The 20,918-nt window shown below is 37.6% G+C and overlaps 1 protein-coding gene across 1 annotated transcript in view; it reads right to left on the bottom strand.

Annotated features, from left to right (window-relative positions):
• Positions 1 to 562: 562 nt before the first annotated feature.
• The window catches only part of LOC126248181 (mitochondrial proton/calcium exchanger protein), a 122,270-nt gene continuing 101,914 nt past the window's right edge, over positions 563 to 20,918 (bottom strand). The window contains exons 9-12 of the mRNA XM_049948958.1: positions 16,278 to 16,406; positions 6,602 to 6,816; positions 3,140 to 3,290; positions 563 to 3,057 (exon numbers count right to left, since the gene is read on the bottom strand). Coding sequence (XP_049804915.1) covers positions 2,794 to 3,057; positions 3,140 to 3,290; positions 6,602 to 6,816; positions 16,278 to 16,406 — 759 coding nt within the window. The 3' untranslated portion in view covers positions 563 to 2,793. The remainder of the gene's footprint in view (positions 3,058 to 3,139; positions 3,291 to 6,601; positions 6,817 to 16,277; positions 16,407 to 20,918) is intronic.

The raw sequence follows: 20,918 nt of genomic DNA, 5'->3' as shown, positions 1-20,918 counted from the left end.
CATCTAATTTAATTTAAAATTGGAAGCACAGCTAAATCAAAGAAACTGCAGACTTCCAGTATTACTGATGAAAAAATAAGTAAATATATCTCTCCAAATTTTGAACTGCTTTGTAAGCAAACATATTTGACACGTTACAGTTATTGTTACTTAGTGTCATTTGCATGTCAATCAAAAGCTGGAGTACAGTTGAAGAGTGAGAAGAGTAAGTAAGAGTGTGTGTGGGGGGGGGGGGGAGGAGGGAAGAGAGGGAGGGGGAAGAGAGGGAGGGGGAAGAGAGGGAGGGGGAAGAGAGGGAGGGGGAAGAGAGGGAGGGGGAAGAGAGGGAGGGGGAAGAGAGGGAGGGGGAAGAGAGGGAGGGGGAAGAGAGGGAGGGGGAAGAGAGGGAGGGGGAAGAGAGGGAGGGGGAAGAGAGGGAGGGGGAAGAGAGGGAGGGGGAAGAGAGGGAGGGGGAAGAGAGGGAGGGGGAAGAGAGGGAGGGGGAAGAGAGGGAGGGGGAAGAGAGGGAGGGGGAAGAGAGGGAGGGGGAAGAGAGGGAGGGGAGAGAGAGGGGGAAGGGGGGAGAAAGAGAGAGAGAGAGAGAGAGAGAGAGAGAGGGGGGGGGATGAAAGTGAACAATGGATACTGAATTTCTGATGTCAGTACTAGAGGTCCTCCTTTGTCTTTTGTCAACTCAATTTTCTAGAGAAATCGTATAAAGCAAAAATATCTTATTTTTTGGTCTTGGGGTTTCTCACTCTTCAGTCTTCTCTCTGTTGTACCTGATGTTACTTCTGAGTACTGCTTATTTTGTCATTCCTTCCCTTGAAACATTTTGGAGATTTAGGATGAATTTCTGCAGGTATTGTGACTCAAAACTCTTCTGCCCAACAAATGTATTGTAAAAGTAACCAATTTACTGGTAATAATCCATACTGAGCAAACTCTGGTTCCTAAAACTAGTAATCACATCACCTTCTATTTGCATCTGCTTCTGCCACTGCCTGGCAAACATCAGTTTTTGGTTGTGAGAAGGAAAGTTGCTACTAACCATATAGCAGAGATGCTGAGTTGCAGATAGGCACAACAAAAAGAGTTTTTTGTTGTGCCTATGTGCAACTCACCATCTCCGCTATATGGTGAGTAGCAACTTTCCTTCTCATAATATTGTTACATTCCATACTGGATTTTTCGTTGTTTCTGTTTTTGGTTGCATATTCTTCTCATAAAAAGCAGTTTCCCACCATCTTGGAAAACTGTAGCAGGAACTTTAGATGTCAAAGTAAGTACAATGTAAAATCTGGTAAAAACAGTAACCCGACAGACACCCCGTTTCCTACAGCATAATTGCCCTATTTAATATTACATAAAACAAACCTCACATGCACCCACAAAACCACATTCCTTTTGAGTGATAAAATCGATAAGCCTGCAGCAGTACGTAATGTGAGTGTGTGATTCCTAGATTAGTACAACAGAGAAAGTTCAGTTAAAAAAAATGTTAATATTATAACAGGAGGGAGGATGGACATATCACTTAGATTCTAGGACACAAGTGACAATCTGTGAAGTATTTCTACTGGCAGTGTTGTGCTTTCTGAAGGTAGGTACTGGTCAGCCTTGGTATGTCTCTGTGAATCCTTGAACACAATGCTGAGAAAATGAAGAGAGTTACTTTTCCATTACAACTAATCGTATTGTAGTGCACTGTAATATTGTGTTTGTTTTTACGTATATTAGCATTTCCTTAATAAGTTGTATGTAATCTAAAAATCACAAAAATCCATTTACTTAAACACACAACTGGATCATTACTGATACCAAAATAAGGTACAAAGGTATGAGAGTTATACATCCTTTGTAATGTCACATGTGGTATTTTCAAAATGGTCCATTGTCTCAAGTTTTAAGATCCTGATTCAATTTTTTGTTTTGGAAGGAGTTAGTATTTCATAACAAAATAAATTCATTACACTTTCCTTGATTTTCAGTACTTCAGTTCAAAAATTAAAGGAGGATATAAGGCAATCATTTTAGCATGAAAAAATGTTACAAATCTTTAGAGTTGTAACACAGAAATATCTGCCCTCTTTCAGCCTGTTCCAAGAATGACATTTACATATACATAAATTTGTCAAGGCAAATACTCTGATGTATCCAACAAAGCTATTTTGCCTATGTTCAGCGAGTCAATAGTACATTTAGGGGAAAAAAACCACACCTTTGATCTACAAAGTAAATAAAAATTGCAGAAACATTAACTGTTATACCATATATACATCACATGTGACCTTTTTATTAAATTTTCCCTGCTCCTTACACCAGCAACGTTCTGTTAGAATGAAAGTAAGATACCGAAAATTATCAGGTTAATGGACTGGAATGTTTACAACTTGTGAAAGTCTGCAGCTGTATTCACTCAATTAAAACAAGAAAAACTAAACAACTTTAGCCGGCACTCATTACTGAATACATTATAGCACTGAAATTAAATACTTTCCACAAAAATTTAATGCAAGTTCATTTGGTACATAGTGCTCACAAAGGAGCTATTAATACTTGCTGATGGAACTTGATCCCATTCTAATATTTACTATTATCTCAGGTACACTCTTGTAATTAATATCTGGTGGAGACATACAGAGTTAAAAGTGAACTGCACTGAGTTACAGAAAAATCTTACACAATTATTTACATCTATACAAAAAATATAATATGAAAAGCCGAACACTGCACTTGTTCCAACAATAAGAATCGTATAAATTAAAAAATAAATTATACTTACAAGTATTAAAATGAATTTAAATTTAAATACTACAGCTTTTTACAGTTTTTATCTGTGCCAGGTGCTTTGGATGCCGTGACTGCAGCAGCAGGCACTTCACATGATTGTTTATTCACATTATCTGGACAAGGTTCACCTGCCTGCGTTGCTGTGCGACGTGTGGCACCTTTCTCTAACACTTTCCCCATCTGCTCCTCCAATTCAATTAATTCTTCCTTCTTTATTAATTCTACAATTTCATCAATCTGCTTTTTGTTGAGCTTGACATTTTCTGCAGCAACTAACTCAATCACCTGAAAAAGAATGTCAATCTTTAATTTATTTTGCATCAGGAACCAACACAAAAGGACAAATTTTAAAGAAACTTATACAAACCTTAAGCACATCATCTACACGAAGTGAACCATCACGATCAGCATCAATTTTTGCTAACACTTCTGATATTTGTTCAATAAATGAATCGTCAGGAACTTTCTGGATCTGCCTGATTGCACTAATTAATTCTTCTATGCTTACCAGCTGCTCCCTGGAGAAAAGGAACAGTTTATTATATCACAACAGTTTAAAAAAAATGCAAGCTTTTATGAATATAAAACTGTGACAACATTTCACAGAAAAACACTGTGCCTCGTTAAGAGAAATTCTTTTGTGATTATGCCATTCATGGACTACTTAAGCCCCCCCCCCCCCCATTTTCTTGCTTAGTTTCTATTATTTTCAAACAGTGCACTTTTAGATTAAGAACTGGAAACCACTGTGGTCCCAAGAGCAGTTAGAGAATTACAAACTGATTCACACAAAGTAATGTATGCCTGTGCAATACAAAGGTTCACTCTATAAACAATCATAGATAAAGCGAGCGTAAACCAGCTGCCGCCTCCCCCCCCCTCCCCCACCCGAACACACACACACACACACACACACACACACACACACACACACACACACACACACACACACACACAGAGAGAGAGAGAGGTTTGTTTACCCAATTATAAGATGAGGTTTTCCCCCAAATTTGTCACTGGAAAATTACAAGGTTGTCTTATTCTCGCCGAATTGCTGCTAAGGTTGACATTTTTTGTTGTTGTTTGAGAGACTGATATAGTGGTCATCTCCCATTCACAGGTGAAGCTTTGGCTATTGAGATAATGCGGAGAAGGGTAGGTTGGGCAAACGATACTCATGCTCCAACAGGCTCCCGATTTCTTAATACGCCAAGGCACTCGATACAGTATCGATCTTTCTTGTACAGTCGTGACATCTGTCTCGCACAGCACTAATGCACGGGATACATGAGAAACTATAGAGTAGTCACCACAACAATCTACTGCTCTCCTTAAATTTTGAGAAACATAGGAGGACTTGGCATTAAATTCTATTATCTTACAAACACTTGTTTTATCTTAAAAGTTTTGCAATAAAAGTTCTCATATGTGTATGTATACCATATACAAACATTTATGGTGCTTTTTAAGTGAAGGTAATATTGGAAAGAAAGAAATTTCGTTTTTCAAAAAACATTACTTGATTCTGGACACAAGCCAATATTCGGTTTGGTTATTAGAGATTGTATTTATTTACCAAGTGTGTTGCAAACGAGAAATTCAGTCGCTGTTCACATATTAGAATATTGCATAAAAATGTTAACACCTTTTAATCAGCTTTAAGCAATATGGTGACATTCAGACAAAATAAGAAAACTAATCCAGGATTAAATGTCTAAAAAATGAACCATATTAAACTGACTAATTGTTATCACAAGAATAAAAAGTGGCAAGACCAGTCTTGGAGATAATATGGACAGATGTCGCTAAATTGTGGGATGAATGAAAGTTTGAGAACTGGATTGAATTGTGATTGCAATTTTTTTATTTATGTATTAGTTGGTTTTGTTACATATGACCTGCACCCCACAAGGACACTGCAGTCCGTGTTTAGCAGTTCTTGAGGCACAGTACTATGGAAGGGCTTTTACTACCTTGGCCGAGAACTCTGAAGAGTTAGGGCAGGAGAGTGTTGAGTTGTCAACCAAAGGAATCAATACTGCATACTTTTGCTTTTTATGAACATCTACCATGTTTAAACTGCGTTTGCCTGACTCCACTTGAAATGACCTTAAAACTGGACAAATATGCAACAACAGTATACATTTACGTAAGAGATGGTAAAAATCTAGATAAGGACTAGTGACATAAGGCAGGGATTGACTTAAAATGTTTCCTGCAGCAATATTGTTCAACACTCACTGTGATGTATGATGGTAATGAATGGGGGTGTGTCAGCTGCTGGTTCTAGATAGCCAAGGAGAGAGTGGTGGGCAGATGGTATGTTTTGGAAGCAACAAACATTGTAACATCCTCATGTCCATCTATAAGCGAAATCCAATATGCATTCAGCAAAACAGAGCCATGTTCTCATGTGCTACCACAATCACAACCTCAGAAATCACAACGTATTTGAAAGAAAGAGCCAAATATTTGTGAAAATGAAGATTTAAATTTCATAGCTGTGCTATTAGGATGATGGTGACAATTTCTCCTTGTATTATGAAAATCAAGACAATCAATAAATAGTGTAAGTTTTGAACAGGTATAATGTTAACATTTTAGGAAGATACTTTATTTCAAGACAACAGTTATAAATTACAGAGTGCAGCAATCAGTCGTCCTTTTTAGATTTTATTATGCAAATCCGGATTTCAGCTAGTAACTAGCCATTCTTAATGCGCTATTTTTTATCCTCAGTGCATGTAAGTTCCTGTTGTTTGGGCGTCAGTCACAGTTCTTTGAATACTACCATTCAAAGTATTCAAAGAACTGACTGACGCCCAAACAACAGGACCTTACATGCACTGAGAATAAAAAATAGCGCATTAAGAATGGCTAGTTACTAGCCGAAATCCGGATTTGCATAATAAAATCTAAAAAGGACAACTGATTGCTGCACTCTATAATTTAGAAGTCACATACAGTCACTGAGCGCATCCACTTTCCGAATGGAAGGTAACCTGATGAATACAACAGTTTGTAATTTAGATTAGTCAGAATACATTAATTCCAGGACTTTCCTTTGCTACCTTCCATACTTCTCTTTTTAGCTGTTCTAGTACTGCTGGGTCTTAAATTTTATTAATTAAGTTTTAATTTCAATTTTCAGGTGTACTTTTTCTATTTACTATTTACATGGTTTAAGCATAAATAAGTTAGTTTCGGTACAAAATCAAATACAGAAAATACATTTGAACAATTTAAGAGTGCCAGTTTTGAGAATAAAGATGGAATAAGTAGATTTACAAGAATAAGAAACTGGTAACACAAACAGGGAACAATTTGAGACCACAGCAACAATGTTTTAAACATTCTAAAAGAAAAGGGATAGGAAGGTAGGATTTATTTCTACGAATCACCACCACACAGTTGCCACACAAACAAGTTCAAAGATTACAATTATGAATAAAGCAAAAAACTATCAACTTGAAACAGTTATAACCCACATTTGTGTACAATTTTCCCAACTGAAAGCAGGAAACTTGAAAAAACATGCTGAATCTGGACAGTGGCAATCTTTAGTTCACACACAGGTTTCTAAGAGAAGAGTGTTGTTATGATCCTACAGGATAAATGAACAATACTGTCATTCAGATTAGGATTGTTAAAACAACATAGTTGATAGTTTTACAGCTATTTCAATGTCACGGAAATTTTAGACTATTCTGACAGTGTCTGTTTTATAAAGGGTTAGGCAAAATATGAAAAATATTAAGATTTACATTTATTATCTGATTTATGGTGACTACGACAAAAAAAAAAAAAAAGTTCTGAACCTGCAACTCACGTTTTTTGTTTTGATTCCTTTTCCTCCAACTCATCTTTAGCTTCGAGATCTTTTTTGAGTTGTTGTTCTTCACGTTCAAGTTCCTGCAGGACGCAGTCCATTTTGTTGATCATGTTATTTACTTTATTGAAAAGGCGTTTTGCAGCTTTAGTTTCTTTAAGCTCCGCTTTTGACACATGGGCTGACTTCACTACTTGTCGCAGCTCATCAACATCCTGGAAATTTAAAAAGCCCAAAATAATAATAACGATAACATCAACAACAACAACAACAACAAAAGTTACATAATGTATATCACTGCACCTTGAGAGGTAAAGTAACCAAAACAATGTCATTGCTACACAACAGAATGCACAAATGGTTAAAGACTGCAAGAAACAACTGTTCGTAGATACCTAAAACACAGAAAAGCATTCAAACTGCCTGAAGACTGTTAAATCCTGATGCTCCTGAAACAATATACTGAATGATGCACTGGAGTACACAAATAACACAGAGCAAATGCATAGACCAGTCAAGCTAGAGGTAACAATTAAGCCATCTTTCAAGAAGTGAACAGTCTGTTTATTTATCATTTTTTGTAGTGCTATTTATTTTGTTGTAAGAGTCTGAGGCTTTCATGATCATTTGTGTGAAGTGAGGTAAATTTGTAGAGCAATTTTCTGCTGCAGTAGTCACTAGTGTCACTTTAATTACTCTTATCTACTTACATTTGTTTCTCTGCCAGTGAGCAGTGAACTAGTGCCAGTGTCATGTTCCTTGTATTCTAGCAACTTGTGTTCATGTTTTAACAAGTCTGGTAGTGCAAATCATTCTCTAAAAGGCAGGAAGGCTTGTTTTTATCTACATTTTTACCTCCTGTTTCAATTTGACGCTTTGTGGTAGGATTGACAGGGAGTGTGCAGAAACATGAGTAGCTGGCTGTATTCGTGAACAGCTGAGGATGTTGTTGACCAAACGCAGTTGTCCGAAAGCTGTGTCTTGGGGTGTAGCGTTGGCAGACACACTCGTGCGTTGCACAAGCTTGCTTATGTTGGCACCAATGACACCAGTCACCTGTATTCTGAAGCCATTCTCAGTTCATATGGAAGGCTGGTAGGTGTGGTGAAGACTGTTGGTCTCTCTTACGGGTGAAAGCAGAGCTTACAATTTGCAGTATTGTGCCCAGAATTTATTGTAGCCCTTTGGTTTGAAGCCTAGTGGAGAGTCTCAACCAGGGACTCCATCAATTCTGCGATGGTCTTGGCTGCAGATTTCTGGACCTGCATTATGGGGTGGAGAATTGTAGGGTTTCCATTGATAGATCAGGGGTGCACCACAGGGAGGCTCAGCTGCTTGAGAAACAAGAGTACTTGTGGAGTGCTCATGTTTTTGAGGCTAGGTAACAGTCTCAGGCCCCTGAGGAATGCTTGACAGTCAATATGTAGAGAGGGAAATCAAATCACTTACCGAGTAAGGACACTTCAAATATCAAAATGTTAACAGTAAATTGCCGAAACATTTGGCCCCTAAATTTATCATTTTCCAGGAAAACCGCCGAGTTCAAATTTTACTCAGAAAGGAGAAGTGGATGGAGTAGAAAGCTCCAAAATATTTAATAAGGAATGGAATGTACACTGACTAGGTTAGACTCCATAGGACGGGGAGTGTTCAGACCAATCGACAAAAATACTGTGTCTATCATTATCTAAATTGAGAGTGACAGCAAAGTATCTGGAAATCAGGAACCAGCCTAGGTCAACTGATGTTAATCGGCTGAGGTGAACTCAGGTAAATAATCAGACTTTTTTTTTTACCTTTTTCTTTTCTTTTTTTCTTTACCAGCCACCCGATTCTGTTCAAACAGTTATAGAATTGTACAAAGACAGTCTACTCTCTGTGCCTTAGAAGTAACCTGATCATGCAACATTAGCGGAATGTGGATTCAACTGACTGACTGTGGTGCCTAAGGCATCATCGCAGGTAGTAAGGACAGACAGTCTTGTTAAGTAAATTTGAACACATTTCTCGAAAACATTCATTCAACAAACCACAAGTGATGGGAATATTTTAGATCTTGTAGCTAAAAACAGGCCTGACATTACTGACAATGTGAATATAGAGACAGGGATTAGTGATATCACAGTGATGATGGTTACTAAAGTTAATAAATCCATCAGGAAGCCTAGGATAGTTTTTATGCTGGAAAGTGCAGAAACATGAATGTTAGAATCCTAGACAATGAATGGATTAGGTTCCAGTATTATGGACATAGAGCAATTATAGGCAAAATTTAATTAAACTGATTTTAAATCACACTGTGGAGAAGAACGTACTGAGCAATTGGATTAAGTCTGGCAAAGATCTACCTTGGTTTAATGACTAAATGAGGAAAATGAGAACACAGAGATTGTTGCAATCTCAGTTAAAAAACAGCACAGACATGTCAAAGACAAAAATTCATGCATCTATAAAAAGTTTGAATCAAAAAGCAAACAAAAGCTTATACTAAAAAACCTTAGCGTACGATTTGACTGATGACCTGAGAAAATTCTGGTTCTTGGTAAATCGCTACGCATGTCAAAGGCCTGTATTCAGTAACTGGTCAACCAGTCTGATATGGCAATAGAAGACAGCGAACAAAAAAGTCATAGTTTTAAATTTTAAATTTAAGAAATCATCTATTTAAGAGGATCATACAGACATACTGTCATCTGATTGTCGCACAGACTCTTGTATGAAGGACATAGGAATACGCATCCCTGGCACTGAGAAACAACTGAAAGAGTTGAAAATAAATAAGTCGTCAGGACCGGATGGAATCTCAACTCAACTTTACAGATATTACTCTTTGGCAATAACCACTCAGTTAGTTCAGATTTATTATGAATCTCTCACCCAGCACAAAGCCCTAAGTTACCGGAAAAAAGTGCAGGTAACTCCTGTGTATAAGAATGATAAATGAATGGACCTACAAAATTACAAGCCAATATCCTTAGTGACGGTTTGCTGCAGACTTCTCGAGAATATTCAGAGTTCAAATATAATAAATTTCTTCAATGTAGAAAAGTTTCTACCCATAAATCAGCACAGATTTAGAAAGCACTCCTCATGTGAACCTCTTCTTACTCTTTTCTCACATGATATCCTGAGCCCTATGGATCAAGAGAGCTGATAGATGCCATACTCCTAGATTTACAGAGACTGTTTGACACGATGACCCACTGCAGACTGTTAACGAAGGTCTGAGTGTACAGAATATATTACCAGATATGTGAGTGGTTCAAAGAATTTTTAAGTGATACAAACCAGTATGTTGTTCTTGATGGTGAATGTTCATCAGAGACAAGGGTATTGTTGGGAGTGTGCCAGGGAAGCACGATTGGAATGCTATGTCTCTCTACGCACATAAATGATCTGACAGACACAGTGAATGGCTGTCTGCAATTCTTTGCTGATGAGACTTTAGTGTACGGGAAAGGGTATTTGTTGGGTGACTACTGGAGGATATAGGATGACTTAGACAAAATTTCTAACTCGTGTGACGAATGACACTTACACTTGCACCAGCAAAACATTGCACAACAGTTTATGTTATCAAGTTAGGTTCATTAGACTGCAATAGTGATGTTGCAGACAATATGGGTTTCCATTCCACCCCGTAAATGTAAGCTCTGAGCAATAACAATTCATTTTTGAGTTGCTACCATAATGACAGCAAATAAACACTGTATAATACTGTAGCTTTAAGTACAACAAAGCAAACACTTTTGATAACAAATACGGGACAAAAGCATTTGATGATGACTGATATCTTGAAAACAATATGGTACATAGTTTACAAAATAAGAACAGCTCGGTGACTTCCTAAGACACTTGAACAGCCTCCATGCCAACATAACATTTACCATGGAAGTAGAAAAGGGCAAGAAACTGCCATTTCTAGATGTGCTGGTCACAAGGGACGGCGAAAACCTGGGACACAGCGTATATCGAAAACCGACACACACGGACCGATACCTGCACAAACTGTCAAACCACCACCCGAGCCAGAAAAGAGGTATGATTAGTACGCTCGTAACGAGAGCAGGACGAATATGTGAGCCGCAACACCTCAAACGAGAAATGCAACACCTGGAAACTGTCCTGAGGAGCAATGGGTACTCCACAAATTATATTAGAAGTGTAACAGAGCCAAACACTCGGCGAAGTAAGGAACCAGAAAGAGAAATGTCTGGTACGGTCTTTCTGCCATACATTCCCAGAGTGACGGACAGAATCGACCGCATATTGCGCAAACATGGCGTGGAGACGATTTTCAAACCGACAAGGAAGATCAAAAGAGTGTCTTAGATCGGTGAAGGAGAAAAGAGACCCACTTGCAATGTCGGGAATATACCGTATACCATGCACATGTGGAAAAGTTTATGTCGGAATGACTGGACGATCCATCAACACCAGGATCAAAGAGCATAAGCGACATTGCAGGTTGGAGCAGGTGGAGAAATCGGCCGTGGCAGAGCACGCACTGAATGAGACCGAGCATGTAATAAAATTCGCCAACACGGAACTTCTGGCTGTAGAGAAGCATTATCACACACGCTTGTTCAGAGAAGCTGTAGAAATACAAAAACACGCAAACAGTTTGAACAAGAAAGAGGAAAGCCTTAAGGTAAATGGATCCTGGCTTCCCGTACTGCAGCGAATGACCGTCGCAGGTAGCAAGAGGAGAACCGCACCGGAAATGACCGCGGAGAAGCCCTCGGACGTTGGCGCACTAGTTACATATAGTCTGTGCCCGCGAGCTCGGCTCCAGTTCACCACCGGCAATGGAGGGTGAAGCTTTGACAATGCTAGCCACTCGTGCTGGCAAAACGTCAGAAAAATCATTACATGAACGTCGGCCGAAGAACCCGAGACAGAAGCCAATAGGCAGTTTGTCAACAAGTGGCCACGAAAGCCTTAATAATTTTGTAAAATAAGTAATAACGAGATAATAACTTCTCGCTGTATGTTTTATTATGTCGAAGATGCAATAAATAACAGATGTTCATAGCTTTTCACTCAACAATTTACAGCGACAATGGCACAATTCCATCCAGCTCCCATTGTCACTTGTCAGAATAAGCACCAAAACCATCTTCGTCATTCTCATCAACATGACAAATCATTAGCTGTTCATGGTCACTAATGATATCTTCCATTGACTGTGCTGCTCAAATATGTTTTTCAATGTGATTACCTTTTTTCCTCTATGAGGCAGCATCCACAGTTGCAAGAGCTTCACACAACTGCCTTCCCATCTCTGTTATTTGTTATTGTAAAATACTTATTATTGTTTCTCATGAATGCCTTCACATCACTCTGGCTGAAATGGCAGTGATATAGTGGCAGCCTTATTACAATATGAAGCTGCTACATGCCTTATTTTCTTTAACAAGCGAATATAGCAGAAGCTTCATCATGCTCATATCCGCAGCAATCTTTCATGCCCGTAACCAATACACCATAACTTCTTTGTAGTCCTTTGTGTTTGGGGCTTCATTCAGTATCACTGAATGATATGGAGTGTTGTTCATTACAACTGTTGTAGGGACAGAAAAGGTTCCTGAACCACTCAACAAATCATGTATGATCTACGTTTTCCTTCATGATAATCATCTGTCTTTTTGGACCAAAAAACTAAAGTGCATCAGGAACAAAACCACTGGAGGAACCTGCACAGACCACAATCTTCCTGTCAGCTGACGAGCACTACTTCTTGGATTGTCATCCAGCCATCATTGACTGACAGCTTCCTGGCATTAACACATGCTTTGTCTAGCTGTATTATGGAATGAACGTCCTCGTCCACAATTCTGTGCAAGAATATGCATTGAGCTGTTACAGTATGTGCCTTTTCTAACAAGACTTTGCGTCCATCTAGCACTTTGTAATGCAAACCCAAACTTTTCAGCAAAATGTTTTGACACTTCTCCTGCTCCTGAAAAGTTAACTTTCTTTTAGCGACATTAGTAACTTTGCTAAGGCAGCATACTCTTCCTTGCTATAGTAAGCATAAATACGCCTGCAAATAACATTGGCCCGCAAGGAATACCAAGTATGTGAGTGTGTGGCTGCTTTTTCTTCTTTCCAGGAGTCGCTAAAAATACATTATATGATCCAGATGCCTCGGAATCATTATGGCTCATGTCTAAATCTCTCAACTTTTACAGTAACACTCTGTTACTCAATACTGTTCTTGCACTAATTCCATGAGTTTTTGATGTGCGTCCCACTACTTTATTTGCGGGAACTGATAGATGTCAAGATACTTTCACCTGCTCGTAAAACTCATGAGTTCTCCACATTAACAGTGCCTTGCTGTTTAGCGATACACATCGATGGAAAAGACTGTCACTGGGTGAATAAACACTTCTGTAGAATTTTTCTCATATCATAATTTTCTAAAGCATGGAACAACATAAGCACACAGTAGAAACCAACAACACGTTTTTTATGTACACTCAAAGCAAAGTTGGCAACCGAAAGCGGTTACTGAGCTGGGAATGGTTTGTGCCACAAGCCTAGTGCCTCACGCTTTCCATTCTTTACTTGTTAAATTATTATGCTGCCAACCTGAAATGCACATATCAAGTTCAAAATTTCAGCGGTCTTGGTAGAGCTCTTAACATAGAAAAATGTAAGTTAATGCACTAGAACACAAACTTGACCCATTCCTGAGCACTACCTGAGTGTTTGGGATCTCTTGGATTGAAGGAACTGTATTGCTGTATTTGTTACCAGTACATGCATTCAACACGAAAGCATTATACAGATGCTTTGTGAACTCAAGACAACATTCTTTTTGCGAACACTATTGAGAAACTGTAGAGAACTGGCATTTGCAGCTGACTGCAGAATGATCCTACCATCACTAACATACATCTCACATAAGGACCATGAAAACAAAGTAAGAGAAGTTAGGGCTTGTACGGAGGCATATAGATGGCTGTTTTTCCCTCACTCCATTTGTAAGTCAAAGAGGAAAGGAAACGACTGGTAGTGGTACAAGGTGACCTCTGCCACATATCGTATGGTAGCTTATGGAGTATGTATGTAGACATACATAATTTTCTTTCTATTTCATAATTGTCTATTTTATACTCGAGGAATGAAGAGACTTATGTTAGAAGTTAATGCTCAGTTAACACTGAGGTAATTAGAAGTGATTAACTAACTTAACTGGATAAGAATGAGCAAGGAAATTGGTGACGCTTACTTATATGAACTAGCAGAGCATTAATAAAGTGATTCACGAAAACACACAAAAAAATTACACATTGTTAGGCAGATGGAGATTTGAGCCTTACTCTTCTCACAACTGAGTCTAGTGGGTGTATCATACTCAATACATCCACTTTCAATTACTTATCCATATTATAGAAAAGAATGAACAGTAGATATTTGAAGGTTAGATTTACATATGTTTCAGGTGTCACTTGTCACAAGAAAATGATATGCAAAACATGCATAAATAGTACATCAAAGCCTGTAATTCTTTGTACAAACCAGTAAGAGCTCTCATTCTTGTTGTGACATAAAAGTGTCAACAAAGGAAAGGAATCTTTGTGATGAGATTACAATTAAATAACAATAGAAAAATTTTCTAAATGAGCAAATTTAACTCACTATGAAAAAACAGTGAGCAGGACGCTATGAGCAAGTGTACTTGCCAAACTGTTTGACAGCACAAAGGTTACATAGGCTTGATAAATGAAGAAACGGAGAGATAAGTTCACTTTGTAGCTTTCCAGACCTTCAATCACTGTCTTCATACAAAGAACAGCACCAGAATATGATAAAAAGTAACAAAACCAGAAGAAATGAAAATCACTCAGAAACTCCAGTCTGTGAAGAGACAATTTTAGTTAAGATTTTTTTCTGAACTCTGTTCATAATTCCTCTTCTCTCTGTCACTTGTGCCTCTCCCGATCCAGGAACTGTAACATCTGATGATCCCTTCCATCACCTACACATCCTCCACTTATATTTATGATATCCAATATGTCACTTTCTACTTACAGAAAAATCTGACATGCTACCAATTTTAATAATCTGTTTCCAGTTGTGCGCACACTGGCTCTTCTACAACTGTTCATTTCAAGAAAGTGATTGCAGGTGCTCTTGTCCTGCCCCACAGTGTTACATATCATCTCAAGAACTGTTAAACAATGAGGAAACTGGGATGGAATTACAGTATGGTTAATGTCGATGAAAGTTGTTGCAATGAGTCAATGCAATAAAATCTTAATGGGTTACTTGCTGCAGAAGATTGCAGAATGAGTGTGGTATTTAGGAAGGAGTACTCTCCTTCTGCAGAAGATGGAATGAGATAGTTGCCTTTATGAAAAAGTCACACGCACACTGCGATCTTAAGCAAGAAACCAGTGAAGCTGTTATTGCAATATGAATTAGAACAGGTTGCTACTCACCAATTAGAGGTGGTGTTGAGCACGGACAGGCACGTTTGAAAGTAGACTGCTGGATGTTTCTTAGCTATCGGACAATGTCCTTCAACAGATGAAGGAAAACACACACACACACACACACACACACACACACACACACACACGCTAATTCATACCTGTACAACTGTGTCCCAAGTTTTTTAAATTAATAATCATTACCAAAATTTAATTCAAGTTGATAGCTGATTTACTGAATGATGATTTGCTCAGGAATTATGTAAATATGACAAAAATGAACACACGTAATAAAACAATGTGGAGCTTTATTGTTCTAGCAGTGTTTCCACAAAAGTAAAATAAACTAAACTAAAAAAATTATTTGTATCAGAGCCTGCAAAGCTTCCTATTTCAAAAAACCTTTCAATCTCTTTGGAGTAATTTCGCAGTAATAAGTGAGCAGAGAGTCTCTTAGTGTCAGGTGCCTAAAATTTAATTTATGGCAGAGAAGACATAACGAAAATATAAAACAAATATTCACCCTTTTATGCTATTTTATTATCGAGAAGTGCATCAAGTTGCTGATCATCCAGGTGTCTATTATCCTGTCTGTAAGTTACCCATGCATATTTTGGTGATTTTTGATGCTATAAGTCTTCTGTTATAATTATAATGAATATTTGCATTTAGAACATACTATTATACAGGTGACATTTTACCACATAAATGACACAATGAAATACACTAATATATTAGAGTATGCAGGACAAAATTTGTTTGACTTTCCTAATGTTTTTACTCTCCAGAAAGTGGGAAACATCACCATGGAAAAGAGAGAGAGAGAGAGAGAGAGAGAGAGAGAGAGAGAGAGAGAGAGAGAGAGATTAATTCCTGGAAGTGAATTGTAAGCAAATGATGCTAAATACATTGTGTTTTAGGTGTTATTTTGTAAATAAATTGTTGTTTCTGGTGAGTAATGGCAAAGTAATGCAGTGAACGTTCAAATGTACCATATAGTATGTTTTGTAAATACAATAAATAGCAGTTTCTGGTAAAACATGTATTTAGGATTATACAAGTTTTCTGATTCTCTGTGCAGTCTCAGATCCGCAACAACCCAGATAATCGGAAGATTTCTGTAATTTATTAGCACTTTTCAGAGTTACAAATTTAATTTAGTTGCAAGCTATAGTACTATACCACCAAAATAAGCTACAAAGTAACATTAAGCTACAAAATGGTTAATTTACCTCTTGATACTCAGCCAGTTCTTCCTTGAGGTCATCAAGTTCCTCCTTTTCTACGAGCAACTTCTTCTTTTCTTTTCCAATGCTGTCTAAAGCATCTTCTAGCTTCTCAAAATCAATGGAACTCAGTTCCTAAGTAATAAGACAAATATTTTAAATTAAGTACAGGATTTAAATCTGACTGCAGAGGGAAACCAACAGCTGAAGTCCCTCTCTCTGGCAAATATAACAGAACAAAAAGACAACAACCAGAGTAAAGGAAAGTAAACATATGGATATATACCACTAAGACCTGAAATTATAACTTCTTCAACTGGAAAAATGAAGTTAACATTAATTGTGTCTAAAGTTTGTGAACAGCCTGTGCAAATAAGAAGGTGAATGGTACTAAATCCATCCCGGATTTACCAGTATTTGATTTAGTATATATATACCGAGTTCAGTACAGCCTTGTAACACCTAGTATGATGTATAGAGCCATGCATCAGATTGTTTCAAGTCTGTCTACAACCTTTTAAATTCCATGAACAGAGAGATAGTCACAATAGTGACTAGCAGTATTCAAGCCAGTATCTAGAGAGAAGTTGCTCAGACTCTAGAATAATTCATTACATGCGAACACAAAATGTTTTTCACATGTCAAAAACAAATTAACAGCAGTACTGGTGGTTTGCACTTAGCAATAATTTTCCAAACAAATCTGAACAGCAGAAACACATTTCCAGTCACATGGAATACTCTGTTGCACCAACAAGTTTTGACAAACTAATGTTGGACGAGTAAGTAGAGTAAAAATCAAACAGTTGTATTTCAATCAGTCCTTATTTATTTTTCTTTAAGCTACCTGTTTCTGCACTTCACTGGTGCCATCCTCAGGCCCCTATGCACGGTGAACAGATGTTCTACGGGGTTTGGTGCAAAACAACAGGAGTCACCAAATAAATCTGGATTCCATGAATATTTTTCTGAAGTGAGTATCCCCAACAATTCGACAACAAATGTTAGAAGAGGTTCCAGTTTAGCAAGGATCCCATTACTGCCATCAAGCAATTTTTTTCGCTTTTGAACTCTTATCACATATAAAGTTTGTAATTTTATATATAATCTACAATCAAGAACACGGACCTTAAAATACAATTCTGAAAAATAAAATCCACTTTTTCTTTTCTTCATGTGTCTTTTTTGGTATTAATATATTTAACAGCAGTCTACAGAGATTATTTCAGACTGTTAACACATTGAACATATTATTATTGCATTTGAAAATAAACTATGAGCCAAAACATTAAGGCCATATGCTTAATAGTGTGTTAGTCCATCTTTGGAAAGTAATACAGCAATGATTCTGTGTGGCACGGATTCAACAAGTCAATGGTGCATTTCTGGAGGTATGTGGCACCAGATATTTATGCAGAGGTCATGCAATTCCTGTTAATTACAGGTCAATTATTTGTGGCCGTGGAGCTGGTGCCCAGTAGCAACTGACATGTTACATCAGGTTCAGATCAAGCAAATTTTGTGGCCACAACTTCAGCAAGGGTTCACTATTACATTCCTTGAAACACAGCAACACAGTGCCTAATAATTTTTTTGCATAACAATGTACGGAAAGTTCTGATTGAGAATTATGTATTACTTAGGAATAAAGGAGACAACTCACCCAAAGGCAGAAGCGCTGTGTCATCAATAGGTACATAATCAACAGGTACAGAGCTTTGGTAGGTTTTGGAATGACTGCGCGCAACATAGGGAGTGAGTGAGCAAGCTTATGTGTGTTTGTGCGCATATTTTACCTACCAGCTTGAAAAGGGAAGTTTATTCTAAAAGCTAGCAAAGCTCTGTACCTTTTGGGTGTGTACCTATCGACGACATAGCACTTTTGCCTTTTTTACTATTTTTTGTGTAGTTGATTCTGTAATCATAATGTAATTGTAAAGCAATTTCTGTCACAATTACCTTTTACTAGTTATTACTGTTGTCATATAATTAAATGTCGAAGAATTAAAACACAGAGTCATCAGAAGTAGTTGGCAGAGAGGGTTGCTAGTGACAAGTGGTCAAGTGCAGATGCAGAAGGAATAAACTGCAAGATCTTTAATATGTGGCCAGGTAAATTACGTGGCTTTGCCATACATTGTTGATTAATAATTTCTTACCTCGCACCAGCAGAAACTCATCGAAGTAAGATCCAACCATTTCATCTTTAGATTTACAAGGCTAGCTAGTATAGTAGGTCTTCTTAACTGAATAACAGAGTCTTTAGTGCAGCAACTGTTATAGTGTAAATGAACTTTACCTCAATCATTTATCTAATAGGGTCCTATACTATCACCATTAATCACTCCTAGAAAACCACAAGTGAAAGAACAGTGAAGTATTGTTAGTGAAGAACTTATTTACTTTCAATACCTAAGATGAAAACGTGCAACTTGTAAAACTGAGAACTGTTTAAAGCTGTCATTTAACTGCAGTGAATTTTGCTACTTGGTAGAACAACACATTAAAGAATAATGGCTAAGAGTGAAAGGATAATTTAAAAGAATGTTGATACGATATTACTTCAGAACAATACATTTCAAGTTTTTGTGTGCACTGCGAACTCTTTCCACATTTGCAAATTACGTAACAGTGTTATGCAAAATAACTCATTCTTTGCTAAATGAAAGACTATGAATTACCCAGAAGTAACTTACTACAATAGAGAACAACTATTTATGAATATTTGCATTTCTAAAATTAGTAACAGTTAGCGCTACAGTGAGTAACGCAACACTAATCATTACAGGAACTGTTTTGCAAACAATTAACTTTTATGTACAAGTGTTTAGTACAAATTATTTTGCTGACTTTTCTGATTAAGTCGTGGTATTAACATGTTTTTAAATCTGAGCTTCAGCCAGTGCTTTTGGTCCCATTCTTGTCCAATTACAATTCAGTGATTAGTTTAAAAATACAATTAATAATCATATAGTTATTTTTGCTCACATAGTGAGCTGGCAACCATTCTTATGTAATTTGCTATCCAAAATTATAACCCTTCAGTTTGTTTATTTCAAAATTCATTAAATATTTCTTATTCTTATCTTCTTTTGTCACAATTTCTTTCAATCACTATCATGTGAAATTAGTCACATGATAACAATCCAGCTAGAACTGTATCTGCACTTATCTGGACATTTGTTTTTCTTCGGAATAGATGCCTTTCCCAAACAACAGAGAATTTTAGTTGCGCATGTAATTTAGAAATTCTCACTAACTGGAAGTGTAGGTCTGTTATATTCTCAAGTCACTGTAGATTGATTCTGGCCTTGGGACACAGACAGTTATCCTGCTTGAATATGCCATTGCTGTTGGGGCAGACATCAAGCATGAAGGGATGCAGGTAGTCTGCAATAATGTTCATATGTGCTTCATTACCACAGAGCTCATGGAAGTACAGGTGAATATTTTCTATAGTATAACCTGCTCACTATCGTCTATGGGTAATACCTGTGAGTAATAATCAAAACTGTCCTGGGTTCCAACTTTGATCCCAACCACTACTTAAATTTTTCATAATATCATTAGCAATGGCTGCTGAATTTTTCCAGCATAAGGAGTGACCCTTGTTCTGACAAGTACTATCAAAGAGGAAAGAAGAGTGGAAGAGGCTCATGGCACCCCCTTATCCTTGGGGTCCGAAACTCATCCTGTAAGATGGACAAAACAGCAATGATCAATGACATGAGGATGCAGAAGGCAATGGAAACCACAGCATTACAGACAATGTGAACCATAGGAAATGTGGCTAGTGCTCAAAAAAAGTGTCATGATCTCTCCATTAGCAACAGAGTCCAGAGTAGTCCCCTATTCAGATTTCTAGGAGGAGACTGTCAATGGGGGGATGTCCACATGAAAAAGTCTGAGAAAAAAAAATCAGCAAAATAGTAACATTCTATGAGTCAGATTGTGAAATGTCAGACTTCTGAATGTGGTAGGAAAATTAGAAAATCTGGAAAGGGAAACGCGAAGACTCACTCTACATACAGTAGGGAATGGTGAAGTGGAATGGAAAGAAGATACGAATTACTGATCAGATGATTACAGGATAATATCTACAGCAGTAGAAAATGGTATAATTGGAGTAGCATTTGTTATGAATAGGAAGGTAGGGCTGAGAGTGAGCTACCTTGAAAAATTTCACGACAGAAATGGCCCATTAGCATTGACAGTAATTCCAACAACATTAGTTCAGGTTTACTTGCTGATGTTAAAAGCTGAAGATGAAAGGATAGAGAATGTTATGCGGCTGTTGACCACGTAATTCGGTGTGTAGAAGGTAGACAAAAATCTCAATCATGGGTAATTGGAGCACAATAGTAGAAGGAACAGATGACAGGGTTCCAGGAGAATATAGGCTTGGGAGTACGAATGAGAGAGGAGAAAGACTAATACAGTTCTGCAGTAAACTTCAACTGGTAACAGCAAGTAGATTGTTCAAATATCACACGCAGGGGTGACATACATGGAAATGTCTGGAGACAAAGGAAGGTACCACCCGGAGTACATCACATTCAAATCAAGATCCCTAAATCATATACTGGATTGCAAAGTGTACCTAGGAGCAGATACAGACTTAGACCAAAATTTAATAATGATGAAGAG

The sequence above is a fragment of the Schistocerca nitens genome, chromosome 1, assembly GCF_023898315.1.
Source record: "Schistocerca nitens isolate TAMUIC-IGC-003100 chromosome 1, iqSchNite1.1, whole genome shotgun sequence".
Taxonomy (NCBI): domain Eukaryota; kingdom Metazoa; phylum Arthropoda; class Insecta; order Orthoptera; family Acrididae; genus Schistocerca; species Schistocerca nitens.
Note: the sequence above shows the minus strand (reverse complement) of the source record. Positions and strands in the feature narration are given on the sequence as shown.